The sequence below is a fragment of the Hyperolius riggenbachi genome, chromosome 3 (genome assembly GCF_040937935.1).
Source record: "Hyperolius riggenbachi isolate aHypRig1 chromosome 3, aHypRig1.pri, whole genome shotgun sequence".
NCBI lineage: Eukaryota > Metazoa > Chordata > Amphibia > Anura > Hyperoliidae > Hyperolius > Hyperolius riggenbachi.
The window spans coordinates 238,720,186-238,746,896 of NC_090648.1; the positions used below are offsets into that span (position 1 = coordinate 238,720,186).

Genomic DNA, 26,711 nt, shown 5'->3' on the forward strand with positions numbered 1-26,711 from the left:
GCATTGCGGCAGAATCGCCTCAAAAATGGTCCACGCACCGCTTTACCAAACGAACAGTGCATGACCTGCGCTGATATGAACCTTCTCATAGACATTCACTGCACAAGCGTTTGCTGGGCGATTTAAAAAATAAATTAAAATCGCCCGAGTGTAAAAAAAACCAGAAAATGCTTACAGTGTGAACAAGCCCTTAACCTCCCTGGCGGTAAGCCCGTGCTGAGCACGGGCTATGCCGCCGGGAGGCACCGCTCAGGCCCCGCTGGGCCGATTTGCATAATTTTTTTTGCTGCACGCAGCTAGCACTTTGCTAGCTGCGTGCAGTGCCCGATCGCCGCTGCTGCCCGCCGATCCACCGCTATACGCGTCGCCGCAGCCGCCCCCCCCCCCCCCCAGACCCCGTGCACTGCCTGGCCAATCAGTGCCAGGCAGCGCCGTGGGGTGGATAGGAGTCCCCTTTGACGTCACGACGTCGATGATGTCATCCCGCCCCGTCGCCATGGCGACGGGGGAAGCCCTCCAGGAGATCCCGTTCTTTGAACGGGATCTCCTGATCTCCGGCGGCGATCGGGGGGGCTGGGGGGATGCCGCTGAGCAGCGGCTATCATGTAGCGAGACCTCGTCTCGCTACATGAAAAAAAAAAAAAAAAACGCATTTGCTGCCCCCTGGCGGATTTTGCCAAACCGCCAGGAGGGTTAATGGCCCATACACACGGGCTACAACTGTTGCTGGAAACACATGGCGCGCGCATGTTGCGGCAACAGGTCCTCTATGTGTATGAGGTGCGCGCAAGGAATTGTTGTTAATCAGAGCTGTCGCCAGGCGATTGACTTGGCCAATCGCCGGCAACAGCTTTTGCAGGAACCGTCGCTAGTCTCAAGTCGGTGCGGTCATGTGTATGCTAGTCTCTAGCAACACTTGTGAGTCCGACAGTTCATTGAACCTGCGACAGAAGTTGCTGAGCAACAGTTTCCGCTATGTTGCAGACAGGTTGTTGCCGCGTGTATACAATCGTCGCTTGTATACAACTGTCGTTGCTGGACACTTTCAACTGTTGCTTGTCTCCATGCAACTGCAGACATCCATGCCTCGTGTGTACGTAGCTTTACTCTGTCCATTTGTCTTTCTAAACAATCTATTTAATTGCCACAGCTTAGAAGAACTTAAAAAAAAAAAAAAAAAAAAAAAAAAAAAAACTTTACACATGCCATACTTTGTGATGTGAAATACACATCTTAAAAGCAGGAACCCAAGAGGTTAAACACACAGCCTAAGGTATTTAGTGGAAGCCTTGTTTGTTCCACTTTCTGCTGCTGCCTGAGGGGGAGATCTCACTGCTTCTGTTTGTGAGTCTCCATTATCGCCCTCTTATCACCTCTTCAAAGCAGGCGGCATTCTTCCGTGCCATTAACGCCTGCTCTAATCTTCATGAATTGACATTTACTGTATTGTGTTGAAGTAATTACCACACAAGTCGGTAATTTACCTCACTGTTTAGGAATTTCAGCTTTTCATGTGGTAACTGCTTTTATGAATTGAAATTTTCATAAGTATTTGGTTAAGTCAGCTATTTTCTGCATTACCGAATGCGGTAATGCTTGATGACCCCATTGTGGTACGCCTATATTCATGCTAGAGTTCCACCAAAATGGATTCATCTCTTCATTACATACATAGCTTTGCTTTGAACAATTAAAGTGAACCAGAAGTGAGAGTTATATAGAGGCTGCAATATTTATTTCCTTTTAAACAATACCAGTTGCCTAGCAGTCCTAATAATCTTCTGGCATCTGACGTGAGTCACAACCCTGAAACAAGCATGCAGCTAATCCAGTCAGACTTCAGTCAAACATCTGATCTTCATGCATGTTCAAGGTCTATGGCTAAAAGTACTGGAGACACATGACCAGTAAAACAGCCAGGCAACTGATATTTTTTAAAGAGACTCTAACAAATAAAACAAACAAAAAAAGTCCCCTGGGGGTACTCCCCTTGGGAGGGGAAAGCCTTAGGGTCCCAATGAGGCTTCCCCCTCCCCTGTAGCTGCAGGCAATCCAGCGCTGGCTCCCCCGAAGTCTCTCGCAATCCTGGCTCGACAAGCCTGACAAGGCTTGATATATTTACCTTCCCTGGCTCCAGCGGAGGTGCTCTTGCGGCTCTCAGCACGGAGATAGGCGGAAATAGCCGATCAATGTCGGGTCAGCTCTACGACGCAGGAGCAGGAGACTTGCGCTTGCAAAGTAGAGTGGACAAACAGCGATCGGCTATTACCGTCTATCTCCGAGCGGAAACCCAATACTGCACCTGCGCTGGAGCCGGGAAGCTAAATATTTACATCCCCGCTGTTCGGAGGGGCACAGCGAGACCGCCGTGGGACACAGGAGGACGGGGAAAGACTCAATAGGATCCAGAGGCTTCCCCCACCTGAGGCGATTAACCTCAGGGGAACTTTTTTTATAGTTACAAGTTCTCTTTAAAAGGAAATAAATATGGCAGCCTCCCTATCCCTCTCGCCTCAGGTTCCCCATAAACTGAAAGCACCTGATTTACAGTACAACATCAGATTAAAATTCTTCCAAAACAGCAATTTCTTTTGAAAATTACTTTTATATAAATGGTATAATTTTAAGTTTGCTGAGGCCTTGTCATACTTAGTTGCTGAGGCCTTAAACATAAGCAAACCATCACTTAACTCTACATGCTTATGAAAAGTTTAGCTGGCGGCAGCCTTGTATGCACACTTACATAAACTTATGTCAATTTTTGGTTTCTGTTCACACAACATCAACTCAACTGGCAAAACATTTCAACGGATGTCAATAAGTTACCAACTTTGCCAAAATGCAAAGGTCACATTTCCATAACAACTGTACATAAAACAGTACAGAAGGAGATCAAAATAATTACACATTCAACATGCAAAGTACAGATGCCTCTTGGATTTTTTGAGTGGTTGCCTTCTGTGTAGCTACACAGAGGAACATATGGGGAATAAAAAGCAATGGAAAGCATTAAAGTGTATTCCTGATGTGAGAGAGTTTGTAAAGGACTCAGCAGCTGCAGATATCAAACATTAAGGAAGCACTTCTCTAACATTCAGAAGCTTGGCAAACAATTTTTATTACAAGCTTGTAGACTCTCCAAACCCCAAGACTCTTATCGCTTGAAGAAAGAAAGAGCATTTTCTAGCAATGAAGCCTTCAGCATTTCCTAGCAATGCAAGAAAAAAAATTCATTCCCTCTCCAATCAAACTTCAATTCTTGACTCAATGCTGGTATGAGCGTTTAGACCCTCAAATATGCAAATGGGTGGCACACACTCATGCAAGCAGTTCTAAGTTACAGAGAAAAGAAGCAGCAATTTTATCATTTTCCCCAAACTACCCCAACTGTAAAGTTTATTGTAGATGCTTTACCATGAGCGTTAAAAGAACAGGGCTTAGGAACCAGAACATTTATTAGGAATTCATGATAAATTTAAGGTACTGGGCAACACAAACTTTCAACTGCAGCGACAGAAAAGACACTATACCGTATATTTTAACCATTTCAGCACGCGGGTATTTTTCACCTTATGGACGAGATGAATTTTCCCATTTCAGCGCTTCTCCCTTTCATTCCCCAAGAACTTTATCACTACTTATCACAAAGAAATGATCTATACCTTGTCTTTTCCACCACCAATTAGGCTTTCTTTGGGTGGTACATTATGTTAAGAATTATTTTATTCTAAAGGCATTTTAACAGGAATTAAGAAAAAAAAAATGAAAAAAAATTATTATTTCTCAATTTTCGGCCATTATATTTTTAAAATACCACATGCTACCATAATTAAAATCCACACATTTTATTTGCCCATTTGTCCTGGTTATTGCAATGTTAACATTATATCCCTAGTATAATGTATGGTGACAATTTATTTGAAAATAAAGAGACATTTTTTTAGTTTTACATCCTTCGCTAATTTTTAGCCCTAAATTTATAATAATATGCCCTCTTACATACATATTAATTTTTTTTTTATTCCCTAAAGTCAGTAGTTGTAATTTTACTATTTGGCCACAAGATGTCCCCGTTTAGCAAATCCTATTAGCGTATAAGTACGCTACATAGGAAACAATGTGCTGCTACATTGTAACTAGGGAAGGGACGCAGGCTTCAATGGAAGCCTGCTGGGAAATTAATAGGAACATTGCTCCCATTCATAAATCTAACGATAGGCGGCGGAAGGAAGCGCGGCGGATCCATTTAAGAATAAACACGGTTTTTGAACAAAAACAGTGTTTATTCTCGGCGGACATGTACGGATTGGCACGGGACTTTTGTCCCCTGCAGCCAATCCCCCCTGCTCCCAGCAACCGCACGATCGCGGGCATTTGCCCACACGATCGCCCACGAAGCAACCCAAACTGCAGGGACGTTTGCTTAAGCAAACCTTAAGCCTAAGAAACAAACAAAAAAAAAAAAAAAGGAGTAGATACCACTGTACCTCCAAGACCCCTTCACTGCCATCTGGGACCCTCTTCAACTTTGCGGCTGTGCTCCCCTCTGTATACGAGGTGCTGCACTGCACAGGCACCAGTAGGATACGCACCTCCACAACAGCATGGTGCCACTTGAGCATGGAGGAAAAAAGCCGTGCACTTAAAGTATGCGCAGTGCTTGTATGCTTGTGGCCATGAGCAATATTCAACATTAAATGTCAAATATTGTAAAAAGCGCAGGAATGCAGGGATGTAGGAAGAACCTTGAGCCTTGTACATGTTCAGTAATGGATCCTGGCCTCTCTGCCCAGGTTGAATCAAATCTTGTCGAATGAGTATTTAGTGCCAATGGTATCGGTTTCTCCTGTATTGTGTAAGCTAGAGAACTTGTCTGACAAGTCCAGTGAGCAATGATGGCTTCAGACATCTGAATGGCTCGTGACTTACCAGCGATAAGAATTAGCAGGGAATTCAATCTACTCCAGAAAGATATAATCTCCAGGAATCAAATGGCACATCATCTGACTCCTAGGCATAGAAATATTCGTCCTTTTCATGTTTGGATTACTACAGTTCGAAGATAATTCTTTAGACATGTTAAAGTATCTAGAAGAGACTTTGGAAAAGAAGAGGAATCTACAAGCAATTGCAATTCTACCACCCTTCTCACAGGAGATGGCTACTAATGTAGTCTCAGATATCATAGTTTTACAGAGATCTCTGTTACTGGCTCAAATGAAGATTCTGTTAACCCCTTCTCGACCGTCTAACGCCAATAGGCATCGGGAAGGTGGCAGCCCCAGGACCGCCTAACGCCAAAGGCGTCAAGTTCTGGGGTGGTGTTTTACAGGGGATCGCACGCGCATCTCTGCTCCATCAGCAGTCTACCAGCAGCGATCGCCACTAGGAAACCGTTAGCCATCTATTTACATTGTACAGCGCTGCGATCTACTGCTGCAGCAACGTATTGGGAACAGCCGTGTCACTCGGATGTCCCCTAGAGAGGCTCCGATCACGATCCCCTCTCATAGGCTGATGCCTGAAGCTTGCATAAGGGCAACCTGGGCAATTGCCAAGGGCCTCTGACAGGGCACACAGAGAAGACAGATAGATACACACACACACACACAGGCATTTGATTTCATCCATTCACAGAATTCAACTATAAAAAAATAAATTCCACGAATAAAAAAAAAAAAAAAAAAAAAAAAAAAAAACAGGTGTGTTTGGAAAAAAATGGATTGCAAAGCAAATCCAACTGAAATGGAACTGTATGGTAGGTTAGCACCGCTTTATAAAATTTCTCACTGAGCATTGAAAGTGCTGTGTGAAAAATAGAACAAGTACTAAAACAAAGGCTTATGCACACAATCCCTGAGGGCCCGTTTCCACTACTGCGGAAACTGGGCCGAATTCAGAGAGCTTCCCCGCAGGCGAACCGCGCAGGGAAACTCTGCCATAGGAAACTATGGCCCCGACGGCCGAATCACTTACCTTAACGATTCGGCTGACATTGCTATCAGTTTCCGTGCAGGCCCTAATACTGGCAATAGCCAGCGGCATACCAAAAAGAAGACAAACAAAGCAATTCCGCACTTGTCCAAACTGGTTCCACTTTTATTCAAGACATATCCAGCTCCGATTATTCAGGACATATCATAGCTCTGATTAAGGGCAAGCAAATGAAGAAAGCAGGAAAGCTGGCACTGCTGCAAGTGTTCAATTTACTGTAACATCATAAAGTGCAAACATGCAACATCTTTCAAAATTGCATTAAATAAAGCACATACCCTTGTGAGGAGGAGGTGGTGGTGGGTGCTGGGCACAGGATGCCTTAATGGCCGTTTCGCGCTAAACAACGCTTCTACGGAGGCTGTCATCGTACAACACACACGTACGTGATTACGCATGTCACCTATATTGTACGCATGTCCAATGGATACATGCGTACTGCATTATTATGCTTATGGCGCATGCGTAAAAGTGGTCGCATAGGAGGAAAAAGAGAGGCTCCCCCTAGTGGCCAAAGATGAGTAGGGCCCGACTCAGTCATACCTACACCTTAGGTTTAGAAGGGGAAAAAGCTAGAAAAGAAAAAGGAGAAGGGAGAAAAAAAACAAACAGAAAGGAGGGCACAGTGAAGAAGTGAATGATCAGAAAGTCCTGAAAAGGCGAATAATAGTGAATGACCCTTAGTGCCAGTATGATTGAATTGTGCCCCTCAAAAATTCAAATATTCTACTAATAGGAGCACAAAAAGCTATAAAAACTTCATAAATGTGCAAAAACAGGGGGAAGAAAAATGGGAAGCAACATTGTGTGGGGAAGTAAAATTGCCCACATCCCTAGGCAGCTTACCGCCAGGGATGCTCGGATGTGCCTTATCCACGAATTCGGCAATCCGCGTGGTTGCAAAAAAGAAAAAAAATCCGCATTCGGCCCCGTCGCATGCGGATTTTCGTCCGCGTCCACGCAACTACGCGGATTTTCTGCCGTGAATGGCGTAATCACGCGTGGATTCCCGCCCGGAGGCGGATTTTCTTTTAACGTTAATAAAAAAGCCCCCATACATGCTACAATCCCCCAAATTGCATGGATTATCGAGGTGATAAGGGGCAACATAACTTCAACATATAAAATTCCCCCCCAAAAAATTTTTTCTAGAGAAAATGGATTTTAAAGTGAAATCAACACTTTAAATGGGGCTATTAATTGGTAATAAGTGGTTTTAAAAAGGGATATACGCGTTAAGCAGTCAAAGAGGTGAAGGCGAGTTCCAATGGCACTTGGCGGCGAAGGTACCACTGGAGGAGGATGAGTGGCTGACGCCAAAAAGGCCCCAGAGAGGTTTTTGTTATTTTTTGTTTTTTTTGCAGCAATTAGCAATGACATCGCAGCAGAGTTGTCAGTGGACACGGGCAGTGTGAACGCAGAGTGCAGTGGTGGTAGCGACTGAGTCAGGAGAAGGACTATGCGGGCGGTCAGTTCAGCAGCACAGAAGGTCCACGGCAACATACTGGTAGTAGTAGTAGCAGCACAGCGTCATAGTGCTGGCCAAAAAATTAAATGCACCCGGTGACCCGGGCCGTGTGAACGCAGACAGAGTACATTGGTGGAAGCGAGTGAGTCAGGAGGAGGACAATGCCGGCGGTCAATTCAGCAGCACAGAAGGACCATGCCAACATACTGGTGGTAGTAGTAGCAGCACAGCGTCATAGTGCTGGCCAAAAAATTAAATGCACCCGGTGACCCGGGCAGTGTGAACGCAGACAGAGTACATTGGTGGAAGCGAGTGAGTCAGGAGGAGGACAATGCCGGCGGTCAATTCAGCAGCACAGAAGGACCATGCCAACATACTGGTGGTAGTAGTAGCAGCACAGCGTCATAGTGCTGGCCAAAAAATTAAATGCACCCGGTGACCCGGGCAGTGTGAACGCAGACAGAGTACATTGGTGGAAGCGACTGATTCAGGAGGAGGAGGACAATGCGGGCGGTCAGTTCAGCAGCAGCAGCAGCACAGAAGGACCATGGCAACATACTGGTGGTAGTAGTGGCGACTGGGGACTTGCCACTCGGGGATGCCAAATTGGAGCAGCGTCCGCATGGCGCTCCCTTCCTGCACCAGGGAGTAGGGAAGCAGCTGTGATGCCATGGCCCGGGCCAGCAAGCCATTTAGTTTGCGGATCCGCCTGTGGCTTGGAGGCAGAGGCTTGGTCAGACCCTGAAAGGTGTCGCTCAGCAGGGTCTGACGACGCTGGGATGCAGGGGAGACAGAGGAGAGAGATGAACACTGGCTGTCAGCCTCAATGTCTGTGTCCTGAGCAGCCGAGGTGGAAGAGCGCTTGCGTGCTACTACTGCTGCTGCTGTGGGGGATTCACGACCCTGAGGGAGGGATGATGCTGCTGCGCTGGTGGGCCTTCTGCTCTCAGGAACCCCTGCCAGCAGTGCCTGCTTCCTCTTAAAGTCCGCATACTCGCGGCAGTGGCGGCTTCTCAGGTGGCCCTGGAGGGATGAGGTACCCATCTTACTCAGACTTTTCCCACGGCTCAATCTTTTGCTGCATAACCTGCACACCGCATACCTTTTGTCATCAGTACATTCCTCAAAGCAATCCCACACTGGTGACTTTAATTTACTGCGGCCCCCACTAGCAGAGGGTGCAGCGGAACAATGTGTGGTAGTAGTTGCCGGGGGTTGCATGGTGGTGGTGCCGGCTGAAGCAGTGTCCTGTCTACTTCCTCCACGCCCACTGCTGCCGATGCCCCTGCCCCTGCCTGACATATGGCGATATCCTTGCCTAGGCCGAGGTGACTCGTCATCCTGCTCTGCCTCTGACCATTCTTCCACGGACTCAGCAGGCTGCACATAGTTAGGGTCCACAACGTCGTCATCATCAGCAGCATCATCATCATAATCCAGCTCTTCCTCTGACTCCCCCGCCTCCTCTTCTGTCCCTACATCCCCAGACACAGACCCCTCTTCTTCATCACCAGAACTCAACAACACTTGTGATTGTGGCCCGATCTCAATCTCTGCCACATCAGTCCCCAGTAAGTCCTGAGCTTCTTGCATCAGCAGGTTCCCAGAAGCCGGACTGAGGGACAGAACGCTGTCATCCTGGGAGGGCTGCTGACCAGTGAGTGCTGGGGTGGATGTCACAACAAGCGTGGGACGTTGGCTGCTGCTGCTGCTTGGAGTGGTGCTCACAGTAGAGGTCTGGGAGGAAGTCATGATGTCCATGAGTACGTCAGGTTCCATTTGCTCAACCACCACACGGGGACCAGAAACTTTAAAATATTTGGACAATGGCGTCCGCTGACTCGGCCCAGGCTTTGCTGCCCCCCTTTCTGCTGCATCACGACCACGTACAGCTGGGCGTCCTCTCCCTGGACGTGGAGCAGTCCCAGAAGTGGCTGAGGCAATTGAACTCCCTTTCCTCTCACCCCGCGAAACCCTGCCAGACATGTTGCTAGTAATGAATCACTGGATGCAGTGGGCACAGTACAAGGTCACTGAAGGATGCACCAGGCACAGTACAAGGTCACTGAAGGATGCAGTGGGCACAGTACAAGGTCACTGAAGGATGCAGTGGGCACAGCAGTGGGCACTGGATATACAACTAGGTCACTGAAGGATGCAGTGGGCACAGTACAAGGTCACTGAAGGATGCAGTGGGCACAGTACAAGGTCACTGAAGGATGCAGTGGGCACAGCAGTGGGCACTGGATATACAACTAGGTCACTGAAGGATGCAGTGGGCACAGTACAAGGTCACTGAAGGATGCAGTGGGCACAGCAGTGGGCACTGGATATACAACTAGGTCACTGAAGGATGCAGTGGGCACAGTACAAGGTCACTGAAGGATGCAGAGGGCACAGCAGTGGGCACTGGATATACAACTAGGTCACTGAAGGATGCAGTGGTCACTGTACAAGGTCACTGAAGGATGCAGTGGGCACAGCAGTGGGCACTGGATATACAACTAGGTCACTGAAGGATGCAGTGGGCACACAAGGATGTCACACTGTGTAATGAGATGCTCATATGCCAGCGAGCGAGCAGTGGGCACTGGGCACGGCACAAGGTCACTGACAGAATGAATGAACAGCGCTGGCAGAGAGTGGCGGCGCCGGCGGTGTGACTGGCTGCCTGCAAATTGTACAAGTGTATAACTGTCACTGGAATATGCAAGTGAACACTGCAGCTGCACTAACCTGCCTGCCTGCACTACACACAGATAATCCCCACTCCCACTACACTGACTACACTGCAGCACTGAACCTGCCTGCACTACACACAGTTAAATAATCACTAGACTCCCACACTCCCACTACACTACACTGACTACAACTAACTACAGCAATCACTCACTGACTAGCTAACTGTGTACAGTAAAAGAGCAGTGTTAGCAAAAAAAAATGCTTTGTTTTTAACACAATAAATGCACTTGCTCAAACAACAATGGCCTGGAGATAATCCTCTCAGCACCACAGTCTAGCAAGGACAGAGCTTTTCCATCATGGCCGCCGCTTTATAATCAGGAGGGGAGGGCATAGATCCACTCCTGTGATTGGTTACTAGGGCCTGGCTGGGGCACTCTGATTGGCCTGCAATGTGTCACTTCCACATAGTTTGACGCATTTCCGCAAACCACGACTTCAGCACCGGGTTTCACGAGCGTGAATGCGGATTTCTGTCCGCATTCACGCGAAGCCGAAGTAGATTTTCGTGGTTGAAAATCTATTCACGGCTTAGCGTGTCCGAGGCGGAATGCGTCAAAATGGTCGTGAATCCACGCGTAAGCGTGATCACGACCTGTCGGTGAGCACCACTGCTTACCGCCATAGGGATGAGCAAAACATGGATAAGAAAAAGGGGAGAATGGGCAAGCCACTGGTATTTATGCCACTCTCCTCATTAGTAACTGTATAAAGGGCCATAGAAAACATGCAGAACATATAAGCAAACATCAAAACAAGACAAACCGGGAGATCCAAGTGTGGGGAAGGAAAGGAAGGCCTCAAGGATCAAGGAAGCATGATAAATCTGTATGGTCATTAAGACCCAAGGGTCCCATAGCTTCTGATTGCAAAATCAACATTGCTTCTTCTCTTTTTAGTGGTTTCTCCCTGTCTCCACCCCTAGACAGAGGTGGGACATGGATGATTCCTGCAAATTTCAATTTTGTGGGATCATTCCCAAGGCTTTCTCGCATGTGCTGGATTACCCTTGGGGAACCTTTTCCAGATTTTAGAGAGTTATAATGTTCTCTGAACCGTTCATTAATTGACCTTGTAGTCTCCCCTATATAAAACCTTCCGCAGGGGCACCACATTGTGTAAACCACAAATAGTGTTTGACATGTAAAAAAGGAACGCACAGTCCGTCGAAGTGGGCATCCTGTGCCCAGCACCCACCACCATCCACGCCTCCTCTCACAAGGGTATGTGCTTTATTTAATGCAATTTTGAAAGATGTTGCATGTTTGCACTTTATGATGTTACAATAAATTGAACACTTGCAGCAGTGCCAGCTTTCCTGCTTTCTTCATTTGCTTGCTGCTTGATTTCTCTGCTTGAGCACGCTGAAGAGGTTCCAGTGAAGAGGTGTACTTGTAGTCCTCCTGTGCATACTGCATGTCTTTGAAGTTGAGTAGTGCATGTGATGCCGCTGTAGTGCCAACCTTTTGCTTCCTTCTGTTCCGGCTCTGATTAAGGGCACAGGCCCAAAACATGTCAGCTTTCATTTGATGCTTGATACGTCCTGAATAAAAGTGGAACCAGTTTGGACAAGTGCGGAATTGCTTTGTTCATCTTCCGTTTCATGTTTGGAGTCCAGCTCCAGGATCCAGCACTGTCCTTTACCTGGGGTGAGCGGCATTTTACTGTTCTTTTGCAGCATAGCAAAAACTTAGTCTTACAGGCATTTCAGAAGCACATGGAGGAGGCCGGCCAGCTTGGCCTACAGTGAATATTAATGAGAATGAGAGGCTCACAGCTCAGCTCTCTCCTAGCTGTCAGCAGCATAGAGTGTGAGGAAGATTGTCTGCTGTACCACGCTGCTGCCACCTAGAGGATGCTGCCTGAATTATAAGATTTAGGTTTGCAGCCTTGTCGAGTGAGGAGAGAGGAAGTTGTGCACTCTGGGAAATCAGCCGGGCGGCGCCTGGCTGATAAGGCTTGGTGAGAACACAGATGTGCTTCACCCCACCTCTGAAATGCCCTTCCGCAACACATCTGACACTCTGCAACCGTTGAGGTCTTTAAGCGCTCCCTCAAAACTCACTTTTTCCGACAAACATACACTCTACCTTAGGCTATCCTCCCTTTGACCTCTGGTCAAGTTGTAACCTTACTAGATAACCTAAAAACACACTACCACTAGGTATGATTATTGTATGCTACCCCACCTCTTGTTCCTTTAGATTGTAAACTCACAAGGACAGGACTTTCTAGTCTTTTTTTGTATATTGGAATTTGTTATACATTTTATTCATCATGTTACTGTTGTCACTGTAATTACTAAATCTGTATTTTGTACCAACTCTGTATTTTGTATATTAGTGTATAACATTGTCTGTATTATGTTACCCATGTTTGCTTCTTACTACAGCACCACGGAATATGTTGGTGCTTTATAAATCAATAATAATAATAATAATATTTGTTAGCCTTAAAGTATACCTGAGAAACTAGATGTGGCTGCTTGTTCAGTTGGCAGTTTTGGCTTTGGAGGCAGTGGTGGAGGCCTGGAAACAGCAGGTGACGGCTCCCTCATACGGTTAATAACATTATCAGATAGCTATAAAAAGGCAAAAGAAAGAAGAAAAAATAATGAATTTGTTGATGGGTTTACTAGCAAAGACAAAGATGTACAGGAAAAAAAAAATCAAGGATAAAATGTAATTTGACCTGACAGTTCCCAATAACATTCATAACAGACAGTATCGTATGACAGCTCCCAATAACGGTTATAAACAGCATCAGTGTTACCAACAGTCAGTAGATTTACTGACAGTCAGTAAAAACAGTAAGCAAATATGGGCAGCTAGTAAACTCTGTGATAAATTTGTGACCAGTAGATAAAACTCTCTTCCACAGTAGTTTAGAACACTTACTTCTTACGAGTTCCTGTGTCTCTGGAATGTAGACTGATTTAACTACACACATCACCCCAGGGCTGTGGAGTCAAAATCACGGAGTTGGAGCAATTTTGGGTACCTGGAGTCGGAGTTGGTGGTTTCATAAACTAAGTAGTTTGAGTCGGATGATTTTTGTACCAAATCTACAGCCCTGGTAAGTATTACACTAAAGAGTCGGAATAGAGGAGTCGGTGCCGTTTTTTTTTTTTACTGCTGGTACTAGAAACCGGCGCATAACGATGAATCACTGCAGATATCTGCCGCTACCACCGTCCCCTCAGGCCACCCACTCTGCCGTCTCTATGACAGCAGAGCTCTGCGAGCTGGTCAGGACCCGCCTTCATTGGTTCCCAACTATGTGATCAAGGTAAGGCAATGGGAGTTGCTTACATGGATGACAGGGTCAGGAGCCAATGAAATCGGCTCCTGAGCGGCTCACATAGTGAGCTGTGGCGGGGAGACAGCGCCGAGATTAGTGAGAATGCGCTGCGGCAGTGATGTGAAATGTACATCCTGGCAGGAATAACAGCATCAAAACAGGGTGTATATTTTAATCACTGCTGTCCGAAGCGGTTAACCAAACAGATGCAGGATCCTGCTGACATGGGGGGGGGGGGGGGGGGGGTGATAAGAGCAGTGTTCTCCCCAGAATTTTTAATTTTTCTCCAGCCGGGTGTCATGAAAAAGTAGACGGGTGGGTGACACGGGAGACTACAGGGCCGGTGCTTCTCTGCTTACTGCAAGGGAAGAGGCAAGCCGATGACAGCTGGGTGCTCACAAAAATAAAAGAGCCTGGGGAGAACACCGAAGAGATGGTGCTTCTGCTGTCTGTATGGCACCCTAACCTGGAGGAATTATTTCTTCAGCAGCTCACATGTGTAGGAAGCACTGCACTCTTTAAGGGCCCATTCACAGTAGCAACGATTTTCGCAGGTAATTTTACCGCGATTAGTGCGGTAAAATCACTGTACACTCTCCCGATTCCTGGGCAATCGCGATCAGAGCATTTTTTAAGCACTGTATTACCATCACAGTAAAATGCTAGATGCAATGCGTTTTGCGATTGCCGCAAATCACGCTAGTGAGATCACTGCTATATAGTTAATGTTGCGCTAGCGCTTCAGCGATTAGTGGTAAACTGACGCTAATCGGCTAAGTTAGAACAGGCCCTTAATGAAACATCACTGTTGTTGCAAGAACAAGAGGTAAAGCCAGAGTAAATTGTAATACCCGTCTGGTGCTGCAATCTTTTCATTGCCTGACTGCAGCCTTGCTCTGGCTCCACAGTGAGTGCTAAGAAATCACATGCTCTGGGAGTCAGGAAAGAGCAGGGGTCCAGGGCACTTATTGCTGGCGACTGGCCAGGGGAGAAAGAGGGGGAAGGAGGATCTTCACTCTTGTTCTAACTACCGTATTTTTCGGACTATAAGATGCCCTGCGTCTTATAGTCCGAATGTATGGCCAGGTGTCCCCCACAAACAGGTGCAGGACATAACGGAAGCCCTTACCTATCCAGCTGTGGGATCAGAGTCCTGCATCATGCTTCCTGCATCACGCATCATGAGATTGTTGGTGTTTTCATCACAGCTTCACTCGGAGGGAGGAGCGGCATTTGGGCTTCCCGGATGCCCTGCACTCGCTCTGTGATTGGCGGCACACCAAGTCTCCGGCTACTCCACCGCTTTCTCTGCTTCTCTGCCAGAGACCCGGGCTGATGATCCTGCTGGGCTGATGAGTGGCACTCACGCGGAATCCTGCATTCACTGGCATGTGGCGTGTCTGCAGTCGCTTCCCCACAGCTATCTCTGCTTCTCCCCCGGTGACCCGAGCCAATGATCCTGCTGGGCTGGTGAGCAGCACTTACCCGTAATCCTGTACTCGCTGGCACATGGTGTGTCTGCAGCCGCTCCACCACTGCTATCACGGCTTCTCCGCTAGTGACCCGGGCCGATGATCCTGCTGTGCTGATGAGTGGCACTCACCGGGAATCCTAAACTCGCTTGTGCATCCTGTCTGCAGCCGCTCCACCAACGCTGTGACCATACCGCCGGTGACCCAGGCCGATGATGCTGGGCTGATGAGCTGCACTGCCCCAGAATCCTGCGCTCGCTGGCTCACCATGTGTGCAGCCACTCCTCCACCCCGTCACTACTTCGACGGACCGTTCTTTCTGCTGGGCTGCCTCCTAACCAGATATTTACGGAAGGCCTAATGAGTGGCACTTGGGCTCCCATCTGTGATCGGGGGCGAACCACATGAGCATCTCCTGCAATGGCTCCAGCTCCACCCCCGCCGCTGATGGGAGACCCTGCCACTGCAGAGGACCTGGAGACTCCATGGTTCAAGACCAACAGCAGCCCAGGATCCTGTGTCCCTGGCAGCATGCCTCTGCAGGTATTAGAAATGTTGAATAATATATTAGTATGTAGTGTAGGTTGTGGAGGACAGTGTAGCATAGTGCAAGTTGTGGAGGACAGTGTAGCATAGTGCAAGTTGTGGAGGACAGTGTAGCATAGTGCAAGTTGTGGAGGACAGTGTAGCATAGTGCAAGTTGTGGAGGACAGTGTAGCATAGTGCAAGTTGTGGAGGACAGTGTAGCATAGTGCAAGTTGTGGAGGACAGTGTAGCATAGTGCAAGTTGTGGAGGACAGTGTAGCATAGTGCAAGTTGTGGAGGACAGTGTAGCATAGTGCAAGTTGTGGAGGACAGTGTAGCATAGTGCAAGTTGTGGAGGACAGTGTAGCATAGTGCAAGTTGTGGAGGACAGTGTAGCATAGTGCAAGTTGTGGAGGACAGTGTAGCACAGTGCAAGTTGTGGAGGACAGTGTAGCACAGTGTAAGTTGTGGAGGACAGTGTAGCATAGTGTAAGTTGTGGAGGACAGTGTAGCATAGTGTAAGTTGTGGAGGACAGTGTAGCATAGTGTAGGTTGTGGAGACAGTGTAGCATAGTGTAGGTAATGGGGGCAGTAGGGGTTAGTTAAGCTGGGCAGTGTAATTTAAATAGAGACAGCCTGAAGGGGTGGGAAAGGACCATAAGATGCCCCTGCACTATATCCGCACTAAGTTTCAATTTTTGTTCCAAAAGTTTTTGTCCTCTGAAACTAGATGCGTCTTATAGTCCGAAAAAAATACGGTAGTTTGATCTGGGTCAGGTAAGGAAGACATGAATTGCTGCTGGCTGAGGCTGAGACAGTACCTGCAGCAGTGAATGCATCTGGATTTTTCTTTCTTGCCTGTTTCTTTGTATTTCCCTCCCCCTTGCCCGTCTCATCCTCTTACTTGTCACTTAGCACCAGGGATGCTCAAATCCGAACTTTGAATGAATCCAGATAGTTGCTATCCGGATTTCATCGTGTTAATTGCAATCACCTGTGCAGGATGGGCAGGGGGGTCAATCTTACCTCTCTGACGTCTTCTTAGGTCCGTCCCTCGGCGCCTCCCATGTTGCGGTCCTAGCGGTGGTCACGTGATTACAAACACTTCCTCCTTTCGGGTTGAAGGAGGAAGTGTTTGTACTCACGTGATGTGCATGGACTGCATCGTAGGAGGCGCCCAGGGACGGACCTAAGAAGACGTCAGAGAGGTAACATTGACCCCCCCCCCCCCGCCCAGGTGATTGCAATTAACAGGATGAAACTCGGATAGCAACTATGCGGCTTCATTCAAAGTTTGGAATTGAGCATCCCTGCTTAGCACCCTTCTGGCTGCCTACAGTGACAATTAGTACTGTCCTATGTCATCAGCATGCGTCACCTATCCAACAGGTAAAATTATGCTCTTTATACCCGTAATGACTGGTACACACAATGTAAGGACTTGAACCACTAGAGCATTTTTTTTTTTTTTGCGCGCGTTTAGGGAGCGCTTTAAATTCCCTAAACGCTCTGCCAATGTAAATGGATGGGACAGATTCCACTAGAGCGATTGTGATTAGGGAAATCGCAACTCCCAAAAATCACTTGCAAAGAACTATCACAAATAACTAGCAATTGCGATAGCGCTTTCTAGTGGGTTCCCGGCCTTAGTTCCCATCAGATTGACTGGTGAAATCGATAAATTCCAACACATCCGATCTGCTCTCAATTTATTTTCACATCACCTACTACACAAAATTGATCCTGTTCTCGATCTGATCAACAGATCGGACATGCCAGAAATTATCGACCCAGCCGACGATCTACGGAAACTGCATCGTGTATACTTAAAGGGAACCTGAAGTGAGTAAAATTATTTAAAATAAACACATGACCTAGCTGCAAATGAATATTACATACTAACCTCACCGTCAGTTCCTCTCAGAAGCTCACCATTTTCTTCTTATAGTGATCCATTCCAGGTCTGACAATATTTTGTCAAAACTAAAATATACCAGTATATATAAGCAGCTATCAGATTCAACTGAATGTGCAAAGTAATGCCCATGTTTCCCTATGGCTCAAGTTGGTGATGTTACAGTTTAACAGTGTGCTGACCAGAAAGCGGTTATGGGGTAATGGTCATTTTTAAAATGGAGGACAGAGAATTCCATTGATCACAGTGGACAAATGGGATACAGGAGAGGTGAAAGAGATTGAGGAGTAGATTACACAGGAGGTAAGTATGACCTGAGTATGGTTATTTTCAGGGATGTGGAGTCGGGACAAAAATCTTACGACTCCAACTCCGACTCCTCAGTTTATGAAACCACGACTGACTCCCAAAATGGCTCAGACTCCTCGACTCCGACTCCTTAGCCTAATACTTAACAGGGCTGAGGATTTTGTACAAAAATCATCCGACTCCGACTCCTCAGTTTATGAAATCAACGACTCCGAGTGCCCAAAATTGCCCCGACTCCGACTGCTCGACTCCAACTCCACAGCCCTGGTTATTTTGACTCTATTTTCAGTTCAGGTTCTCTTTAACACTAACCTACCACCTCCGGAGTCAGCTGAGTCAGAGCCCCTGATCTGCTGCATGCTTGTCCAGGGTCTATGGCTAAACGTATTAGAGACACAGGATCAGCAGGCCTTCCAGGCAATTGGTATTGTTTAAAGAGGAACTTCAGCCTAAACAAACATACTGTCATAAAGTTATATTAGTTATGTTATTAAAATAGATAGGTAATATAATCTCTTAAGGCAGCCATACACTGGTCGATTGCCACCAGATCGACCAGCAGATAGATCCCTTCTGTGATCGAATCTGATCTGCCTACACTGCAAACAGATTTTGAATTGATTTCACTATGAAATCGATTCACAATCTGTGGTGCTGCCGCCGCCCCCCTGCATGCATTACCTGATCCGGCCGGCGCAAGTCCCCCGGTCTCCGCTGTCTCTTCTCCGCTCTGGGCTTCAGCTTCACTTTACTTCCTGTCCGGGAAAGTTTAAACAGTAGAGGGCACCTGATTGCAGACAGCACTCTATGGGGATGATTCACTAAACCGTGCTATTGAATAGCGCTACATGAATTACGTGTGTTATTGTGCGCGTAAAGCTTTATGTGCATTAAAACTTACAGCGAGCATTAAATTAAGCGCACAGAAGTTTACGCACGTAATGCTAACATTAAAACCATCGCGCTCTACCGTACATGCTGATAGCCCTTGTCGCGTTATGCAGATAGCGCACGCAGCGTTATGCCGTACACGTTATGAAATAGCACTGTTTAGTGAATCAACCCCTATGTCAGCCCCAGTAACAGACAGCACCATATGACAGCCATACTAACAGACTTAACGTACAGCATCCAATGACATCACTTAAAGAGACTCTGTAACAAAATTTGCAGCCTTATTTCTTCTCTCCTATAGCTGGCCATACACTGGCCCGATTTGCCGCCGTTTCGACAGCAGATTCGATCACTGGGATCGAATCTGCTGCCAATCGTTCGCGCTACACGCCGAATTTCGATCCATTTCCTCCGATACCGTCGATCGCTCCGTGCGGAAAATTACCGTCGATCGCCCGCAGGTAGGGAGCGCGTCGCTAGCGGCGTTAGAGTGTCCGACGACCGACGCAATAGAGAGGCAACACATTACCTGCTCCGCCAGCGCGACTGCCCCCGCTGTCACCGCGGCTTCTTCTCCACTCTGGTCTCCGGCATGCTTCAGTTCCTCCTGCCCGGCAGGAAGTTTAAATAGTAGAGGGCGCTCTACTGTTTAAACTTCCTGCCGGGCAGGAAGAAGTAAAGCATGCCGGACCTGGAGACCAGAGAAGACAGCGGAGACCTGGGGACTTGAGTCGCGCCGGTGGAGCAGGTAATGTATGCGTGTATGCGGGCGGGGGGAGCGGCGGCAGCACCACCACCACCACAACAGATTGTGAACGGTTTCAGGTTGAAATCTGTTCACAATCTGTTTGCAGTAAAGGGTAGCCATACGATCCCTCTCTGATCAGATTCGATCAGAGAGGGATCTATCTGCTGGTCGAATCTGATGGCAAATCAACCAGTGTATGGCTACCTTAAAAGTTCCTATACTTGTTCTAAGGTGGTCTGGATTACTGCAGCCTTCTGTAGTTGCAGTCTCTGTAATCTAACTTCTTTCCTTTGGTCGACACAGAGAGGAATCCACTGCCTCTGCTGTGATAGGGAGAAGTTATGCATGCCCTCTGCAAGCTTTGTGTGTGGGCTTTGTTTATCCCTCACAGACAGGCCTCTGCTCTCTGTTTCAGCTTGTAATGCTGAGAAACTGAGAATCCCTGACAGGAGTGCAGATAATTCACAATGTAATAAAAACTTGTAGTATACTGTGACATGAGATACACACACACACACACACAATCACATCACATCACTTCCTGTTTAGCAGCCATGTTTGTAAACACTACCCAAAACTGGCAATTAAAAGCCAGGATTGCAGCGGGGAGCGGCGGAAACGGCAAAGAGGGATCCAAGAGATCACAGTGACTTGATTGCTATGTTTTTTTTATTGTACAAATCGGACAGTACAGATTCTCTTTAATAACAGGCAGCATCCAATGACAGCCACTACCATTAGACAGTACTCTGACAGCCTCGCTAACAAACGGCATCCCACGACAGCCCCAAGTAACATACAAGACCTACAGCAACAGATAGCATCCCATAATACAGATAGCACTGTATGACAGCCCCTGGTAGCTGACAGCACAGTATTACAGCCCTACTAACAACTGACAGACAGCATCATATGAAAGCCCTCAGGAACAGCAGCCCATAGCAGCCCACAGTAAAGGACAGCAACGCTTGGCAGCCCACAAAAACAGACAGTGTCCCATGATAACACACAATCAAGGGCTCTTTTACACTACATGTGATTCCGATTTTGCAGAGCTGTGGAGTCGGAGCAATTTTTGGGTACCTGGAGTCGGAAAAAAATGCACGGACTCCTAATGAATTGAAACTGTAATTAAAATAAAAAATATGATAACATTTTCTATTTCTCAGATAACAGTCATCATAAATAATTTACTGTATATATACAGTAATAGCTCTGCTTAGTCCACAAAAATGAAACAAACCAATCAAAAAATAGTTACTTGTGCTGCTTCAATAAAGCAGTCCCCATATTTTTACAGTCAGATATAAATATCTGATTGTGACTGTACAGTATATATGATGTGTACACAGGAATCTCTTATATATACACTAAATATCGTCTATGCTGTAAGAATAAATTCTAATGTGTAACTGTGTCACTAACAGAGATGGTCAATGAGATAGAAATAATTTTGCGCTGATGCTGGTTTATGCAAATGTATGCACTCCCTTTGTTCATGAAATGAAATAGATATGTTGTTAAAATTTTGTTTGACGACTAAAGGGTACCTGAGACAGATGAAAAGAAACGTTTTATATGTACCTGGGACTTCCTCCAGCCCCCTTCCGGCTAATCAATCCCTCGCTGTCCTCCTCCGCCACCTGGATCTTCTGCTATGAGTGCTGGTATTTCAGCCAGTCAACGCAGTACGGTCACATGCCACTCCCACAGCCAGGAGCATTCTGCACCTGTGCAATAGTGCTGAGCAGGTGTAGTACGCAGCTCAAGTACCTGGACCCATAGCAGAAGATCCAGGTGGCAGAGGATGACAGCAAGGGACTAATTAGCCTGAAGGGGGGCCCAGGTATGTATAAAGCTTTTATTTCATCTGTCTAAGGTTTACTTTGTTACACAGTAGTACTATACTCTACATATGCACTCCCCACAGAGCTGCAGGGAATCCACTGAGAATGTTGTGCATATTGAACACAGAGGTGTTGTCTATCATCCATAAACCTGGTTCAGATTGTACATGAAGAATGTGTAATAGAGGAAGAATCACTTCATTCTCCTGCAGAGTACATGCACATCACTCTTACATGTACCCAGTTACATTGCCTAGGGCCTGATAGATGTTCAGATTGTGCATGAAGAATGTGTAAAAGAGGAAGAATCCCCACATTCCCCTGTAGAGTACCTGCACATCACTCTTACATGTTCTCACAGTTACTTTGCCTAGGGCCTGGTAGATGTTCTTTGTTTCTGTCTGTACCTTCTACAAGTACTCTTACCAAGGACTAGTTTTCGCCTATCACTAAAAGTATTATGCTGGGGATACATGGTACATTTCTGTACCATGTATCGACCAGCTCATCCGGCCAGCTGATAATATTCAGCTGGCCCGATCAAGCCGCTCGACTCCCGCCCGCTCGATCCCCGCCGGTGGACAATGGCAGGGAATCGAGCAGTGATAAGGAGGCGCCAGCGGCAATCGATCCGCGAGAACGAGCTGGGACGCGGCTGGGGTCGATCCGGCGGCTGATCAGCCGCCGGGTCGACCCGTGTATACCCAGCATTAGAGGCAGAAGATCTGCCGGATATCGGGGTAACTGGTATTGATTAAAAGGGAATAAATATGGTAGCCTTCATATCCCTCTCACTTCAGTTGTCTTTTAAAATTCCTAAGCGTTGGCAGTTAAAGGGGTTCTTTCGCGAAAAAAGTAGGCAGTTAAAAAATGTGACAGATGACAGGTTTTGGGTCAGTCCATCTTTTTAAGGGGGATTCTCAGGGCTTTCTTTGTTTTCGACAGCATTTCCTAAACAACAGTTTAAATGCCAAAATAGTAAGATACCAGCCGGCCTCCCTAATCACTTACACGCTATTATGTCAGTTAGACTTTGCAACTGTTGTTCAGGAAATGCTGTTGAAAACAAAGAAAGCCCTGAGAATCCCCCTTAAAAAAAGATGGACTGGCCCAAAACCTGTCATCTGTCACATTTTTTAACTGCCTACTTTTTTCGTGAAAGAACTCCTTTAAGAGATGAATTTCATGTTACATACTTTCAATCAACAAAATTGCTATATGCAAATTAGAGGAGTCTGAGTCGGTGGAATCCTAACCGGAGGAGTCAGAGTCGGTGGATTTTTGTACAGACTCCATGGCCCTGCAATTTTGAATGTGATTTGATATGAGTTTAAAAAAAAAATGTCCTGCATGCTGTATTTTTTTCTTGTGTTGCTAGCGTCCAGTGACAATCGTAATATCGATTTGCAGTATTAAAGAAGCCTGACGCCAGTCCATACTCGTGTGTTCCGTTTTAGATTTCAGCAACACATACTGCATTCTGCAAGAACATAAAAAAGTGTATAGAAATAAAGCACTTGCTGATGACTCCACACAAGTGCTACTCTATGGTGCATTTAAAAAAAAAATGAATGAAAGGATGCTTTTTTTTGTCCCAACAAATGTCATGATAGTCAATGGATGTTTTACAAGTAATGCACGAGAATACAATGCACTGCGTGTTCTCCCACTATGGTCCGTTTCCAAGATATTAGGATAAAACCTCTTCCAAAACCACATATTTTGTATACTTCTCTGTCTGCAACTTTGACAGCATTTTTATACATTTTTTTTAAATTAAAAACTACACAAGTGTGTACTTCATGACTGCCCACAATAACAGACAGCACCCCATAACAGATCAGACACAATACTCTGTACACGCCCCCTTTTTGTCATTATGACTAGGATAGGGTCATCAATCTACTCTCTGCAACCAAGCGGGCATTCAAGGCCACCCAATTTTCAAGGGTGCCATACAGCAGGTTATCTGCAACCCAAAAAATTCAGCGCCCAGGGGATGTGCCATACCCTGGAAATGGTCTTCCAAAATACTAACAAATCTAAGTTAAACAGGCTGTGGGGCTACTTAGACATAATCAGTGACTTAAATGCATTTAATAGCCACAAGACCTGTAAAATTCAGTAATTTGGGGGATGCGCTGGCAACACTGCCCTAGATCTAACCTTGATATTGATAAAGGTCGCATAGACACACCAACACCGTCCAACAACTCTAATTGCCTTATGTTCATGAAAGTTTACTTTATTAATGAAGTCTAAGAGCACAAGCAGCACATATTTAATCACGTGGTGAAGTGGAACCAGTTACATGAAGTCAATGCATTACACTATTTACACACAGGACACATGCTGCAACCGCATAGCAGAAATGACACTTAGTTACATTGAGTTTGATGCACTGTCATTCAAGATATGCCCTGGTCGCAGCAATGGGACTGGACTCAACACATGGACGTAGCGATGTGACAAATAGGTAAGGCAGGGAAGGGACACATAAATGTCACAGCATAGAAGTCACGGATGGACACAACACGCTCTCATCGGCTGCTGCTAACACTCACCCGAATCCCCTTCACCACCGTAATGTTATCATTCTCATCAGCCTCGAAGGAGACTCTCCTGGTACTGCCACTGCCCCCCATGTCACAGTACAACTATCCTAAGGACAGCGGCTGGGTCACCTAGTACGCACAGGCCGCACGCAGCACCAGCCGGCAGCGACTCAGCAACAACAAGAGCGCTCATTGGGAGCTGCAAATCACGACACGCCCAGTAAAGATTACGCGCGATTACAATAGGAAGATGGCTGCTATGACAACCCTGAAGCGGAAAGTTTCTTTTAGCAGTCTGCTGGAAATGTCAGCTTGGGCTGCGGTGTACTCTGCAAGCGAATCCACCCTGCATAATAACAGAGCGACTATCGGGACTCAACCAGCTACAAGCGAGGAATGCGAAACATGGCACTTAAAGAGGAACTCCAGTGATAATAATGTAATTTAAAAAAAAGTGCTTCATTTTTACAATAATATATTTAGTCAGTGTTTGCCCACTGTAAAATCTTTCCTCTCCCTGATTAACATTCTGACATTTTTCACATGGTGACCTTTTTTAACTGCTGGCCGCTGATGTCAGTGAAAGGAGATGCTGCTTGCTTTTTTGGCAATTGGAAACAGCTGTTATTTCCCACAATGCAACAAGGCTTCCACAGTGTGATGTCAGAACCATGGTCCTGACATCACACTGTGGGAGGGGTTTCACCACAATATCAGCAATACAGAGCCCCCTGATGAGGGGAAGGGGAAGCCTCTGGTTATTGAGGCTTCCCCCTGTCGTCCTCCATCCCATGGCGGCAGCGATAGAGCTACCCGAATGGTGGGGATGTAAATATTTACCTTCCCGGCTCCAGTGCAGGCGCTGTAGCGGCTCTCCACTCGAAAATAGGTGAAAATAGCAGATCCCAGTCGGGTCCACTACTGTGCATGCCCAAGTCTCTTGCGCCTGCGCAGTAGAGCAGACCCATCTGAGATCGTCTATTTCCGCCTATTTCTGAGCGGAGAGCAGCAACAGCGCCCCCACTGGAACAGGGAAAGGTAAATATTGCACAGTCTGACAAAGTATCAGATGTGCATTCGGTGGGCTGCAGCAAGACCACAGTGGGACATAGGAGGACGGAGGAAGCCTCAATAGCATCCAGAGCCTTCCCCCTACCAAGGTGAGTACCCCCCTGGGGGAACTTTTTTCTATTACAGAGTCTCTTTAACCTTTTGCTGACCGCTTCACACATAGCAGCCCCAGGACCACTCCACACCGATTGGCGTGAATGGCTGGGAATGAGGATTGCAGGGGTTTGTGCGCGCCGATGCGTCTGGAATGCTCGGAGACTGTTAGACGGCGAAACCGCTGCCTAATAAGACTGTACAGCGCTGCGATCTAAGGCTGCGCTGTACTGGGGACTGCCGTGTGACATGGCTGTCCCCCTGGGAGGATCAGGGGTGATCCGCTGTCATAGGCTGAAGCCTATGACAGCCGATCACAGTGATTGGCTGACAGGGTGAGGAGGGGGGGGTGGAGTAATTAAAAAAATTGTCTTTAAAAATAAATGAAATAAATATTTATTTAAAAAAAAAAAACACATCCTGGGAGCGATAATTGCCCACCACCAGAGAGCTCTGTTGGTGGGCAGAAAAAGGGGGGGGGGATCACTTATGTGCTGAGTTGCGCGGCTCTGCAGTGAGGCCTTAAAGCTGCAGTGGCCTATTTAGTAAAAAATGGCCTGGTTAAAGCAAACCTGAAGTGAAAATAAACTTATGAGATAATGAACTGTAATTGTAGTATAGCTAAGAAAAAGAACATTTGTAGCAAAAGAAAGAGTCACTTATTGATTTCTAGTCAGTCATTATCTATGCAAAAGAGCTTCTGTGAGCTTTTCGACCCTCTGGGTCAATACAGTCCTGTTTTCTGAAGCACTTAAACAGCCAATAAACCATGAGAGACAGCTTGAGATAAGGTTTTACTGCAGTAAAGTTTAAAGGGTCATTGTTTCTGCTTTGTTTGTAAATTGTAAATATGACAGAATGATGCAATGTTATAAAAAAAAAGCTATATACCATATTTTTGCAGACTATTTATCCCCAAAAGTGTGTGTGTGTGGGGGGGGGGGGGGGGGGGTATCAGTGTGACCTATTGTCCGAATACTACTGACTGTGTCCCCCACACCTACCATACATATTGCGGTGGTTTGCTGTTACTCATTCAGCCAGTGTGTAAAACTCACATAAGCAGGGGTGCCCTGGGGCTGTCTCCTCCTGTGTCTCCACTCCTGTTAAATTGCACAGCCATTACCCTGCGCACTGCTGCTACCAGGGATTAGCTGGTACAGAGCCTTGCTTGGGCAAGCATTTCACCAATCAGGCGGGGGACCCTGACCTAGACTGCCGATCATGGCCACCCACTGCTCCAGGCTTGCTTCCTAATAGGTGCCAATGGTCTCGAGGGCGAGACCAGAGCTCTGTCATTGTGGCCAATCACTGCACTCCCTCAGTGGCATTTGTATTATATGTGTGCAGCTAGATTGGGTCCGCCCTCCCTGAGCCAGCTACTGGGCCCTCGTCAATGTGAATAGTGGTCCCCTAGGGCTCTTGTAGGGTATGGGGTGGGGGTGAGAGGTTTTCTCTGCCATGAACTATTCTAGTGCATGATCTGGCAATGCGTATCTTATTGCTCATTAGCTGTATTGTGTTGTCGGTCACCCCTTTTTTCATTGTCTGTAACCGTATGTATGGTCCATCGCTGCGTAAATTGTTTGCACTATATAAATCCAATAAATAGTAATTATATGCGTAGCAGGCCACACTAATCTGGTCCGGCCTGCCTACTTTTTCTTCACTCCGTGAGCCTTCGTGTTCATCCTCACAGTGCGCCTCTGCTTTGCAACTAAGCAGATGTATACTGTGAGGATGAAGATGGAGGCTCACAAAGTGAAGAAGGAGCGTGT

General features: G+C 46.7%; 1 protein-coding gene across 3 annotated transcripts in view; it reads right to left on the reverse strand.

Moving 5' to 3' along the window:
- CHCHD3 (coiled-coil-helix-coiled-coil-helix domain containing 3) overlaps positions 1-23,948 on the reverse strand; it is a 278,284-nt gene extending 254,336 nt beyond the window's left edge. For 2 of the 3 annotated variants that reach the window (XM_068272640.1, XM_068272641.1), the window contains exons 1-2: positions 23,779-23,948; positions 12,668-12,785 (exon numbers count right to left, since the gene is read on the reverse strand). In XM_068272640.1, coding sequence (XP_068128741.1) covers positions 12,668-12,785; positions 23,779-23,859 — 199 coding nt within the window. In that variant the 5' untranslated portion in view covers positions 23,860-23,948. The remainder of the gene's footprint in view (positions 1-12,667; positions 12,786-23,778) is intronic. The other variant, XM_068272642.1, reaches the window with a different exon arrangement.
- Between the last annotated feature and the right edge of the window lie 2,763 nt (positions 23,949-26,711).